At 37.4% G+C, this 14,213-nt stretch overlaps 1 protein-coding gene across 2 annotated transcripts in view; it reads left to right on the top strand.

The window, feature by feature from the left end:
* FNBP1L (formin binding protein 1 like) overlaps positions 1–14,213 on the top strand; it is a 59,881-nt gene that overhangs the window by 16,057 nt on the left and 29,611 nt on the right. For both annotated transcript variants that reach the window (XM_031053435.2, XM_031053434.2), the window contains exon 2: positions 13,011–13,126. In XM_031053435.2, the coding sequence (XP_030909295.1) occupies positions 13,011–13,126 (116 nt within the window). The remainder of the gene's footprint in view (positions 1–13,010; positions 13,127–14,213) is intronic.

The following is a 14,213-nucleotide window of genomic DNA, read 5'->3' as shown; positions in this document are numbered from 1 at the left end:
GGGTTTTTTTGTCTTGCTCTTTATTATTTCTGGTATTGCACTGTGAATACCCTTGTATTTTTGTTAGTTTGGTTAGGAAGGGAATAGTTGCAGCAGGTAGGCTGTTGCTGAAGTACCTTTTAATTTCTACATTGGCTGTTTGGCTCTCAAAAAGAAATACATCTCTTAAAAAAGAAACAGATGCAGTCTGGTGTCAGCCTTGCCAGATGTGACTGCCATTCCATGATTACCTCTGTCCTGAATGTGAGTACTATCTGTCTTCAGAAATACTTGCACTGATTATGCTATAGATTTGCTTGCTTTTGGTATTGAGCACCTGCACTGATGTGGAATGTATTTATGGAGCCCATTATCTGTTTAATACTGATGTAATTGCTATGCTGGGTTAGAGAAATAGTATGAAATTGGGCTGGTTTGAGTTTGGCCTTTGTATATTTTTTGGAAAGAATGTGAAATGTAGCTATGAGAATTGAAAAGTGTGGTGCATGTATTTTTCAGTACACTGAGGTTTGTACTGAGCTTTTGTATATGGGACTTCAGTGTCCAAATATGCTCTAATAGGGGGTTTTGACCATTTAAAAAATGTAACTTTTCTAATGGGAGTGCATATGCTTATGATTAGATTTTTCTGATTGTTTCCCTTGTTATTTAAGCTATTTGGGAACCTTGTTAACCTGGAGGGGAACAGTATGTGTTTGTATTATTCGATCTTGCAAAGAAAGTATATTTCTACTAGAAGAAAAAAAAATTTTATGAAGAATGTTAATGCTATTCCTACAATACAGGTTATGATTGAATTTTGTTGTGAAAGATGAGGGCTTTACTGTATATTTCTGGGCTCATATCTTAAAAACTCTGAGATAAACTTATAACACTACAGAGTCGTGTTACATTTTAATGTTAACTGAATCACAAAACCTTGAAAAATTCCGTTGTTTTGAAGATGCCAGTAGTAACATCTGGTTTCAGTTTAAATTTTTTTATTCAGTGATGTTAGTTACTATGAATTTTGCTTTAAAAACAATGATTGCACTAGATACCATTGCGAATAGAGGGTGATTTTTGTGAGTTTGTTGGTTGGGTTTGGTGTTTTGTTTTGTTTTGTTTTTGTTTGTGCATCTGGGGCTTTCTTGGTCCCATTGTCCACCCCACCCCCTACCCCCATGGGTTTTCTTTATCTGAAATAACATTCCAAAGAAATCCCTAATTTACAGCCGTGATAATTTCCTGCTGAGTATATGGATCTGGTTTTATAATCAAGTTTGAAAAGTATTTACCATTTCTTCAGAAGGTATTTGTGATGGGAAAAAGACATGGATTGAATGTTCTTTCTCTTGAACACAAAAATATTCACAATAGGTAGTGAAAGGGAAGTTCACTTTAAAGTAGGACTTTTTACAGGAAAATCCCATCATCTATTGAGGGAACAAAAACAAACAGCATATGTTAAATCAGTTAAGGGATGAGCCTTCCAGTTCTGTAACTGTTTACCCAACTGTTTACCCCAGTGACCTCTGATCTTCTGAAGTATTGAGCAGTGTCTGCTCCCATTTGAAGGGGAGTGTGCTCAGAATTATGGTATGAATTCTATTCATATTTTCAGCCTTTCCCAAAAAAAAAGGCTAATGCTTTAGTTCAGTAAAATTGAAGAGCTGATCAGAAAGCTTGTGTACAGGTAACTTGCTTTGAGTGATTTAGAAGAGCAAACCTATTTAATAGCACCTGGAAATTCCTTCTCATATTCCAGTTGCATTCATGGTATTTTCCTACAGGAGGAATAGAGAGAGGAGTTGAAACAGTTTATCAGAGCTATGCAAAGTAAGGAGATTGTTTGGATATCTGCATCTCTGTCTAAAGGTATAAGTTTGACGATCGCCAGAGAATCCGTGTGACTTCATGAGCAAGTTCTTGTAGGTTTACTGTATATTGCAGTTACACATATTGTGAGAAGTGAGCTAAAAGTTAGCACCAGGCTATATTCATTTTATTCCTAATGCTGGGCTGTGTTTGTTTTATTCCTGATCTATAGGTTTTATTTTATGAGTTCATAGTTTACTGCTGTTACTGTTTAGAAATAGTGCTCTGAAATGTATTTTGTTTCAGCTTAATATTTTTGGATTCTGTATGCATATTTTTGTGATGCTTGTCCTAATTACTAGATTTACAAACAGCACTATTCAACCCATACCAAACAGGTTTTTTCTTTCTACTTATTCCACTAGGAGAAGAATTAAATATGCATCTTTAAATATGAAACACACCAAAGTGACTTGACTGCATGGGATTTGTACACCCCTCTTGTTAAACACTTCACTGTTTTTAAGTCAGTTAAAAAGGGTATCCTCAGAACAGTCTACTTTATAGCTGAGCAGACAAGTACAAGGAAGTGATATTTGGATCACAAGGAAGTTGATAGTCCCTTATTTTTCTCCTCCCCCAGCTGGCAGAAGGTACTTCCTTATTTTGCTTGCTACCACAGTCTTTTTGGTGACTTCAGAGCTGTGATTGTTACAGTTCTGAACTATAGTATATAGTGTAGTTATATGCAAACTAATGTCACATCTCAAGTTTGTAAAACTCATTGAATAGTGTGTTGTAAGTTGGTTTTCATGGTAGTGCAACTGGATGTACTTGTACGGACACAATTTGTAGAGAGATGTGCATTTACATGTAAGGGATGGAGATGTAACTTGTTAAGAAATGACTGTGTCCTGCAAAGTAATGAATGCGGGCTTATTGCACCAGAATGAGCAGCAAAGCTGGTGGAACTTGTTTTCTTCTGAATTTGTGATGTAGGGCATCTAGGTGTTCTGTAATAATATTCCATTTGCAAAACCTTTAGCTCTCCCCTGTCATCTCCTCTGTACCTTGCCCTTGTTATGTTACCCTCAGAGTAATAATCTCCTGTTCTCGGGGAACCATTTACTTTGTAACATCAATACCATTCCCTTCTTTTCTTGAGCATGCTGTTCCAAGTTCATTCCCTTAGTGTTTGGAGAGAAAAGAAGCAGTGCATACTGTGCTTGTTAAATGCAGTGCCAGACCTGCCAGAACAGAAACTTAACCCCTCTCTGAAGAAGTTGGCAAGTAGGTAAGATCTCTTTCTGGTTTTAGAAAACAGATCCTTTAGAATTGGAAAATAGATTGTTACATATGCAAGAACTGGCAAATGGCAGAGCAGTTTGCTCATTCAGTCTCCCGTGGATACATTTGTAATAGTACTTTGGAAGTATCTATAGAGAGGCATTAACAAGTCTTTAAAGGTTTTAGTAGTTTCACTGGTGGTTTGTTTAGTCATACAGTAAAACATTCACGTTGTACATTGAGTGTCAAACCATGTAATGATCTTTTCTGAGGAACAAAATGATTCTTCACACAATTTTTCAGAAATCAGAACCTTGCCAGATACTTCGTTGCAGATTTTCTACATGCTGATGTTAGTCATGCAGTTAATTTGCTGGTTTTACACAGGACTGCTTCACGTGAAAGCCTCACAAGGGTATTGGTCATACCATGAATTGAGTGTTCTGCTGCTTCACTGGTGTGTAAGCCCCACTGATTTATACTCTGTATAAAGTGTTCCTCTGAAGGTGGGAATTTTCCCAGGTCTTTCTTATAATGAGCAACAGCATCTCTATGCAGTATACAAGCACTGATACTTTTTTACTGTGATACTTATCAGACTGAAGGTCATTTATGGTTACACTTAAGTTCTTCCTAGCTCCTCTTGCAGGTGGCATAAGGTTAAAATCTGCTTATGTTTCTGTCTGTTTATTAACACCACACAGTCACTCAGAAGTCTCAGGAAGTGCCTGATTTCCGGCTTGGCTATGGTGAAAATAAGATTTCTTGGTGTTTAGGAGAATGGACACAATTATGTCCTTTGTATAAAGAAGGCAAGTGTAGTGCTGTCTCTGTGTTAAAGTGGCAGCTATTTTAATCCAGTAATACTTGAAAACATTGATTTGTGGTCTGCTGTTGTCTTGGACAGAGCTGTTTGAAAACAGCTTGATGTGTGTTAAAGTGGGAATTAAAGTAGAACTAAGTGAAGAATTGCTGTTTCAGAATTAAGATTTGGTTCAAATGCAGGGAAGACTCAAATATTTTAAATATCTATAAAAACATACGTGGAAAAATCTGGTTACTTTTTTGCTTTTTTATATTTTCCTCTCTATTAAATGTTTAATGAGACTAAGGGTCTCTGAAAGTTGAATGAGTGGATTCTGATCCAGTTTTCAAAGTTGGATTTCCTGGTTTATGTTTTATGTATGCTTGTGTTTTACAGACAAGGGTGTTTGGTTAATGATACCTGCTTTATATGTGTGTGTATGTTTATGTTTTTCTGAAGTAGCTGTGGTACAGAAGACTTTTCTGTTTGCTTGGGACAGTATCTCTACCTTCATGCTAGCTTGTAAGTAGAGATGCTAAAGCTGATACGTACCCACAGTGAACAGCCCTGTTCATTGATAAGCACAATATGAAAAGCCTGTGAAGAGTAGCAAAGATGCCTGTAATTGTGTTCTGGCTATTATGCACTGTGCTGGTAGAACTTAGGAGGAGGAGATGATGCATTTAGAGAACAGCCTTCCCTGTGGAGTGAGGCAGGGCTGACTGAGCCTGCACGGGAAGACAGAGCAGGAGCCTGCTGAGAAAAATGGAAAGCAGACCCATAGATAAAGTTGTGCAGAATTGAATTTCTCTTTACTGAAGTTTGCATCCTGATACAGGGAGATAAATACACTTGAGTTCATGTGAACATACCCATCTATTAACTGAATTCTGAGGGTGATTCATAAACTGGCCAAACAGGAGTTGTTGAGATGCCCTCTGTTGACAGCACATTGCTTTCCTCTGTTGTCTTTCAGCTGGTGTTCATTGTCCCAGCTGTGAATGGTTTTGATCAACTTCCTCTGCCGGTAGAAAACTAATGCTATTAAAACTTAGTCCTTAGGCTAACTGATATATTCAGTGGCATGAGTGAGCTGGAAAGCATCGCTGTAATTGCTAATGCCAGTCTCTGATGTCTTTCAGTTGATGTGCTAATCTCCAGATGTGGAACTTGATTCTATTCTGGCTCTGGCTGCTCATGCCAAATGCAGTCACAAATGTTTCTATTCCTGTTCTGTCAGCGACAGATTCCTGTCCTTTCCTGGAAAATGAATGTGCCTGTCACACCTGTGAAGTTGTTAGCTGCCAAACAAGACATCCCCTCCTGCCAGACCTGACTTTCCATCAAAAGTTTCCAAAGCAGTTCCTTTGCTGCTGGTCCAAGGAGATCTTTAAAGGGAAAAGCACAGACTTTGTATTTCTCTTTCTCAATTGTGGCTTTCTATTTTTAGCTTCATTTTAGAAACCTAACTTGCTGTATGCCTTATTTTACAGCATGGCTACATCTCTAGTGGTTCAGTACTGTTGAGTTTTTTGCTGACTTTATCAGGCAAGCGGTTCTCTAGTCATGGAAACGGACTTAAAAATCGAAGTTGACAGTGGTTTTGCTTATTAAGAATGTATATACGTTTTTAACAGGCAAATAGAGTTTTCATACTGCATTCATGCTATGAATTTATTCATTCCTTAGAGCAAAATAGTCTTTCATCTGGCTAAAAGTAATTTTTTATGTAACTTTATTTTCCTTTTGCACATTAAGCACTTCAGGTCTGTGTTTCTAACAGTTTCTCACTTAAATATTGTCAAACTGTAACATACAGCTTATTGTTAACATGAGTATCTTAGTTTTTGCTAGCAAAATGGCTCCATGTCCTGAAGGTCAGCCCAAAGATAGTTTTCAGAAGTTCTATTTAGAAATTAATGTCTCCAGAAGAGTAGAACATTTTCTTCCTACTATCCTGCCTGTAAAATCTATACTGAGCTTTTAATACGAAATTAAAATGCTAAGTGCTGTTCAGTTTATGTATATGAACCTGTAACTTTTTTTATCTTAATCTGAGTGCCTCTGCTTTATTTCCACGCAGCTATGGCTTTTGATGCTACTGCTCTTAACTTGTTCATGTCTATTAATCTTGTGTCCAAAAAGTGCTTAGCCTATTAAGCTTGCTTACAGCCACTTTTTTCCCCTGCTCTTAATTTTAATGCATAGTTTTTAAAGGGAATGAGGTATAATTTGCAAATTAGTCTGGAACCTATGTTCCAGAACTCGTAGAAAGCCGCAAATTAAGATGCTTTCTCTTTTTTCTTGGTATAGAATAAGCTCTTTGTTAGTTGTTAGATGTAAAACTACCAGGATGTTTAAAAAACTCAAACTACTGCTTATCTGGAAGCAGTTCTTGTCTGCCTGTTAGGAAGAAGCACATTGTGGTTGCAAGGAAAACAGACCAGAAGACCAAATTGATAATTATAAAGATAGGCAGGGAGAGAGAGAAGTGATAATAAGTTCAGACAGTAAAATAGAAGAGCTATTATGCTAGGATAGAAAAGGAAGCTGGAATGCAAACAGAGACAAAGGTACAGCTCAAAACCAATTAGGCACTGAAGAGGTTTCAAAGGTCAGAGAAACTGAAATGTACTGTCAGAAGTAGATCAGCTAAACATATATTCTAATTAAATTACAATTTTATAGCCTAATTTTCATAAAGGAAAAGTATTCTATAATGTTAACTTCTCACTAACATATTTGTCTGATTATGGTTGCCTTGATTTTTAATGTAGCATCTCTAGGTTTTTGCAGAAACATTGTCAGATTTTGGTTGTTGGTTTGTTTTTTGTGGGGTTTTTAATTTTTTTTGGGGGGGGTGGTTTTTTGTGTATTTTTTTGTTTGTTTTATTGGGGGGGGTTGTGTTGTGTGGTATTTTCTGGGGGGGGGGGGTTGGGGGGTATTAATTTTATTATTTTTTAATAAATGGTACTTGGAGTCATCCACATTGGTACGGTCTTTGAGCTGCCTGATCCAGCTGAAGGTGTTGCTGCTCATGACAGGGAGTTGGAAATGGATGAGATTTAAGATCCCTTCCATCCCAAACCATTCCATGATTCTATGGAAATGTTGAATAATTTGAGCTGAATTCAGGCCTATTTAACAATAACAAAAAAACCCAAACCAAACAAAAAAAGCAAGCTGCATTATTTTTTATAAAAGAATTCAGATATTTCTGGAGAAGAGTTGGCTAAAAATATGTGAAGTAGTCACTTTAAAATAATTTGTAAGTTAAAATATTTAACCTTGTGAGTAGCACTGGGTCTTTTTGTCTTCTTCAGTATTGCTGATACAGGAAAGTAAGACGTAATGTGGAATTCACCCTATCATTTAAATGTAACCATAATTCAGATTCATTTGAGAAACCCCCTGGGGTTTAATTGAGAAAATAAGAACTATGATCAATGTTGAGTTGTATTATCAGCCACACTTTCTCAGTTAGATTACTGTAGAGTTTCTGGTTAAGTGATTTGTTGCTTTTCCATAAATGATAATAAAGTACAACATTTCTATCCACTAATGCATTGGGGATTTTTTGATGCCAAGTGTTCTGGCCTTTTTCTTTTAACAGCACCCGATTCCTGCTTTCCTGTGCTGTGAGCACATTCTTTGTGGACTCTCATTAGGGCCTGGTGTATATTTCCTTATCCTGGACTACATAAGTGTTCAGGATTTAGAGAGCAAAATAGGGAATTGTGCTTTTTATCTCCCACTAACTGAATCTGAAATTTACACTAAAGAGGCTGTGCAGTGTAGAGAACAAAGAATGTGGAAAATACCCTAATCTTGTGCCAGTGCTTCAAAACTGCAAATGAGATCAGTTGGGTAACTGCAGGTTGAAGTTGTGGTCAGTTAAATGTGTGGGAACAGTGATGTACCATTGATGCAAAACAGAAAAAAATGATGGATCATAATATTAAGTGTTGTGATTTCAAATAAAATATTTTGATTAATGATGTATCTTAAAGATACAGCAGGTATAATTAATTATATTAAGCAAGATGGATTGGTTAAATTTGTAAGTTAATGTTGTTCTGTGCTTAGTATGATTCTTAAGGCTTTCAACTGTGTTGTCTGGAGCTTATCAAAATGGGTCAGTGAAATAGAGGCTAATTAACAGTCTGATCTTGTTTTGGTAAACTGGTGTTTATTGTAAAGGAACTATTTACTAAAGCAGATTTCTTTTTGAGAAAGAGGTGATACCATAATCCTAGCCTTTAATGCAGAAAGGCTTTCCAAAGGTGTAAAATCTGGGAACAACTAACCCTTTAAAAATCTCAGTCTGGTTTAATGTCTTTTATTTGAAACTCCCACATATACAAATGTCTGAAGTAGCTGCTGATAGCTTTAGGTAGACTAAAGATGGGGTATTTATGCTGTAGCATCCCTCTATGTTTTTATTGGTTCTTGAAGTTTGTTTGTGTGAAAAAAGTGTCCATAAGGGGGGAGAGCAAATCTTGTGTTTAACCGAGGAAAGACTGTTTTGTCTTTGTTTCAGACTTGATTCAACTTGGCTCTTTGCTTTGATGTTCAGTTGGCGTTATTGTATAGCTTCCTGCTATCTGCAAAAACCTGATAAGCTTAAAACTATGTATCTGAGGTATTTGTAACATTGATCTGTGGCTCCAGTAAATAATCTAGAAGTAGAATTTAGGGAGGTATTTTGGAATAGTCTATACTGATCTACTACAAACATTCCATGAAGTGTCAGATTTGTTTGTTTATGATGCAGAGACTTTGGACTTCATTCCAGCTTTTGAGTGGGCAGTTTCTACTTAAGGCCACCATCCATTAGCTGGCATTAACCAGTTTAATAATAGTCAGCTGCAGTTTTAATAAAACTTTTTACAAAAAATGGCCTGCTCAGCTGCTGTGGGTTGTGGGGAGTTACTAAACAAACAGCAATATATATTTGCCTTGGAATATTGAGAACATGGTTTACTATCAAGGTAGTACATTGCTGGATACTGTAAGAAATGTGCTTTTTTTTAATTGCCTTTTGCTGACCTTTGGTTAATGCAGTTTTTACTTTCCTTATAAAGGAGCTAGCCAAATTAATACTCTGATATATTTATTTTGAAATTCCAAGCTTAAATTTTATTGCAGTTATTTGGTTCATTTTCTGCTCTGTACAGTGTTGCCTGATCTTTTTGCATTGCTTTTTCAATTCAAGATACTGCTTGGCTTGTATCTCAGTGCATTAATTTGATTTCATTTGTAGCAGTATGGAAGATTTTCTGCTTGTTTTCCTGGATGAAAGGGAAACTTTCTGCTTAATCAAGGCCCAGAACTCAAACATGGATGCTTCTGGGGAGAAGTTCAAAGGACCACAAGTGAATTGGTGACTCGCCTCTAGAAGCCTTTGTGAAAAGGCCATTCCTTTCTGCTTATTTAGTGGTGTTGCTTTTATCCTTTGCTTGTTTATCTCAGTGTCATTATTGGGCAGCTAACGTGATTTTTATGACTGTAGACTTTGATGCACTGGTTTGTTGGCTGCAGAGAGTTTGAAAACTCATGAAGCTGATATATTGGCTTATATTTTCTGTCTGTTGACTTGGAGGACTAAAGAGACATCATCCGTATGTCAGATTTAATCCAAGAAGTCAATGTTTATGCAAGGTTTTATTAGAGTTGTTTTGTTTGGAATACAGATCTGTAGGTTTTATATTATTTTTTTTAGGCATCCATGAGACAATTTTCAAAAAATGTTTTGATACTTATTGAAATAATTTTTATTATTGTTCATGGTGAGTGCTTTGTTTTAAGTGCATAATATGTTTAGTGATTGAGAAAGTCAGTGGACAAACTGATGTTGTGAAGCTGTTTCACTCTTCAATACAGAATGTACTACTCTTGTTTTAATTCTAGTAAATGTGGACTAATGGCCCACTCAATTAGCATTTTCATTCTTTATGAGATCATTAATGCATTCATAAGTAGTTTCACAGATGTCGGTGATGGTGAAGGAGCTGGCCTAATGTAAAGGTCTGCAGAGTGGGGCAGATAGCTAATGGGTTTTACTTTTTTCCTCACACTGGATTTACTCCATTCAGATTGTTCTGTGTATGTTCCTCATACAGGGAGGGAACAAATTCCTTTTCCCTGGAGAAGCAATGGGATAATCCTACAAAGCTGACTTTTCACAGAGTATACTGTTTCTAGAATCAGATGAAGAGGAGGAATTGAGGAAAGGAAGAGGTTTTGGCACTCAGTCAATGATTAAATACTTCTAGGAAAGCATGAGGGGAGATCAGCATGGCAAATGTACTCACTTTGTTCCATTCTAGTTTCACATTGGTAGCAGAAAACTAATTTTGATCACTAGAGTCCTTTTTTGTTGGAAGAAAATATTTGGAAAACCATCCTCTCTGGTTACATGTTTGGAAACATAAGTAATGTGGTGTTCCCTAATGCTAATGAAACCTTAGCAGCAAATGAAAGCTTTGTGGACTAAATAAAGAGCCTAAGTAGGACAGCAAAGGCTTTGTTCTGTTCTGCACTGGAGGAAGTCAGTTCTTCCTAATAGTATTAGATATTGACTTCATGCCAAAAGCACCTTTTGGAAACTTCCTTTGGATGCCAGGTTAATGTTGCCAGAGTAATGACAAAAGTGAGTAGAATATAAAAAAGACTTCTGGAGACTGATATATTCTAATGCATACATGCAACAGCAGTTTGACACCTCAGCACAACAGTCTTCTCTTCCCATATAGAGTAGAATAGTTAGGGTTGGGAAGGACCTTAAGATCATCTAATTCCAACCCCCCTGCCATCCCCATGTTCCTCCTCTGGGCTTGTTCCAACAGTTCCATGTCCTTTTTATGGTGAGGGCACCAGAACTGCACACAATACTCCAAGTGAGGTCTCACGAGAGCAGATCAGAGGGGCAGGATCACCTCCTTTGACCTGCTGGTCACGCTTCTTTTGGTGCAGCCCAGGATACGGTTGGCTTTCTGGGCTGTAAACGCACACTGAAGCCGGCTCATGTTCATTTTCTCATTGATCAACACCCCCAAGTCCTTTTCTGCAGGGCTGCTCTGAATCTGTTCTCTGCCCAACCTGTAGCTGTGCCTGGGATTGCTCCAACCCAGGTGTAGGACCTTGCACTTGGCATGGTTAAACTTCATGAGGTTGGCATCAGCCCACCTCACAAGTGTGTCAAGGTCCCTCTGGATGGCATTCCTTCCCTCCAGTGTATCAACTGAACCACACAGCTTGGTGTCATTGGCAAACTTGCTGAGGGCACACTCAATCCCACTGTCTGTGACTGACAGATACTGAACAAGATGTTGAACGTATGCAAATAATGTATATACAGTTTCTAAAAACAATAGGGATGTCACTTTTATCAAAGATATTTAGGGTGGAAATGTGCAGTTGGTACAAGGTGGGCACATCAGAACAATATGAGATAGAGGCCATAGTTTCTGAAATACATTCAAATCTTGTTTTTAGTCCGTCTCTTGTCTCTTGGCTGTTTCTGGTGAAATGAGTCAGGGAAGGCAGTTGTGGGTTTTGAGACAGTGATGGCAGAGGCAGGAGCACATGGTTGGTAGTGTAACAGGATGGGCGCTTTTGGTGAGCATTACTTGTATGCTATTGAATTGACTGGTTAAAGGCACTACTGGCCATGGTTATTAGCCCATGGTGTAGGATAGTAAGAGTCACAAGGCAAGATTTAAAAGCAACCGTAATCCTGTTACGCTCTTTTTAATTAGTCCTGTTGGTTGTATATAGCTGTGTTGGTATCTCTTAGTTGGATGCATTGTCCTTGAGTCTTAGCCCTGCAGCATTTTATGACATACTTTCAAATTTAACTTCAGATCATTATACTGCATTTTGAAATTGAATTTAAATTGATATACTGAAGGTCAGCGTAGTTCATGAGGGTCAGCCAAGTTACTGAATCTGCAAGAGTTTCTGATAAACATGCCCCACGTTTTTTGTGTGAGTTAAACTTTGCCTTTAAATGCTTTCTTTAGCCTTTTTGTTTCCTTTTTCTTATTTTGATTTTTATGTTTACTAAGAAGCTGTATTTGGGTTACATCACAGACAGGACAGACTGTTGCAGTTGCTTGTCATTTTGGATTACTAAGTAACTGTTAAGAAAAAGTACTGTAAATGCTGTGACAAGCCGAAAATACTTGATTTCCCCCCCCCCCCCCCACACACACATTGTGACGTTTTTTTTTTAGCATAAAATACCAATATGTGCTAGGCTAAAAATGTTTCCTAGGCTGCATTTTATACCTGTATTTATTCCTGCCTGGTCTTTAGCACCCATATTTCTACTTGCTTTTTGAATGTTCAGCTTATCCTATTTATTGTGCCTTTCACCTGTTGTTCGGTATAGAATATAGTGAAATATTGGTTTTGAAAATGATTCAATGTGCTAACAATCCCCAGACTTTTTGGCAGCATGGTTTATTTTTGTCTGTTTCCTTGTTCTGTTTTGTGCCTTTGCTTTACTATAACTTTCTTAATGGCTAAGAACGGGTTTGCTTTCTTTGGAATCTCTTGGTAGAGCTGATCACGGACTGTGTAGAAAGAATTGATTTAATGAATGTTTTTCAGATGCAGACTACACCCAACTCAGCCATGCAGCTATAATACTAACTTTTTTCAGTGGGAAATCATGAGAATGGAAGTATTTTTTTATATCCAATGAAATCACTACTTCTTGTGTTTTAGAGCTGCCATACTTTTGTGAATGTATCTCTTCCTTACTTAACGCTGATCTTTGGTTTTACCTTTGTCATCTTGGAGGTAGAAATCCACTTTTGAATTAAAGGATTTTTAGGGAGAAAAAAACACATTTGCATTTTTAAGGTGATCAAAGACTGTATACAATTTAAAATGCAAGTATTCAGAGCTGTTTTTACAGGAAGGTGTAGGTACAGGAAGGTGTAGAAAGCCTGCACATACAGCTTAATGTTCTGTTCTATGACTGATTTATAACTTGAATAATTTCTATTCAGGTAGCAAGCATTTCCTCACAGCACATAAATTATATATCTTTTCTGGTGCTACTGTGATTCTTAACTAACTTTGGGTAATTCTGTTTCTTTGGTTTTAAAGGATCAGTTCGATAACTTGGACAAGCACACACAATGGGGCATCGACTTCTTGGAGAAATATGCAAAATTTGTAAAAGAAAGGATAGAAATTGAGCAAAACTATGCAAAACAACTGAGGTAAGGATTCTTTTCTTTTTAAAGAGTCTTAGCTGTTACTTAACATGACTGTATCTGATGATGGGCAAATATGTAATGTTCTGATTAATGACCATTTTTAACCTACAGAGTGAATTAGATGACTTGGTCTTTTCATGACAGACAAGTTTTTCTCTACCAGGCCAAAACACAGAGTTCTCCTTGGGTGTGCACTCACTTGCTTTTTGTCTTCTTCCCACCCACCTTTCATATCTTTGAACTACAAAGGTTTAAGACTTAAATTTTAATAGTCAAAACCATAGTATTATTTTTCCACTATCGGCGTATTTGCCACAAAGCTCATTACTCATATATGTGTTTGTGTGTGTGTGTTCAACCAGCTTTAAGCCTCTGCTGCTAATTAATTTCTCATGTTGAGCTGGCAAGAGCCCCTCTACATTGTGTTATGAAATCTGGTTGAAATCCTGGAGTAGAACTTGAGAAAGCAGCAGATCTTCCTGTCCTGAAAGCACACCCTTTCCGTAGCTGGTCTTGTCCCTTTGAGTGAGACTGTAACCCAACCACCCTTTATCTTGCTTCTCCAGTTTGCTTTCCATTGGTGCCAAGTAAAACTTCTTTTAGGTCCAATAGGAATTTCCCCTCAGAGATCACAAAAGGATCATACAGGAAGAGCAGCAGCAGTGAAATGGCAGAGAAGAACATTCTTCAGAATAAAATAGGATTTATTTTTACCAAAAAGTCCACATAGCGCAAAGAACAAGATTTAAATAAGACACTCTTGTGAACTTGGCCTTCACAGTAACCTTTGCTGTCTTGAATTCCTTTGGGGATTCAGCTGAAACTGCTGTCTAGCCCTTGTGAGACTGAAACTGGTAGCAGCTTCCCTCTCGTGGTGTTTTACATCGTCTCATCATTGGCAGACTAGGTTGTCACCAGATACAGAGTTGAGGAATCCTCCTCAAGAGTGCAGTAATGAGGCTCATGGTTAATGGTGTGGATGGTCTCTGTTAGGCTGCTCATTTCCTTTCTAATTTCTTAATCAGTTTCCTTTGATACGGTTGTGTATATTCATGCAACATAGTAACCTGTTACTTTGCTGAAGGAATTT

The sequence above is a fragment of the Melopsittacus undulatus genome, chromosome 6, assembly GCF_012275295.1.
Source record: "Melopsittacus undulatus isolate bMelUnd1 chromosome 6, bMelUnd1.mat.Z, whole genome shotgun sequence".
Classification (NCBI taxonomy): domain Eukaryota; kingdom Metazoa; phylum Chordata; class Aves; order Psittaciformes; family Psittaculidae; genus Melopsittacus; species Melopsittacus undulatus.
Note: the sequence above shows the minus strand (reverse complement) of the source record. Positions and strands in the feature narration are given on the sequence as shown.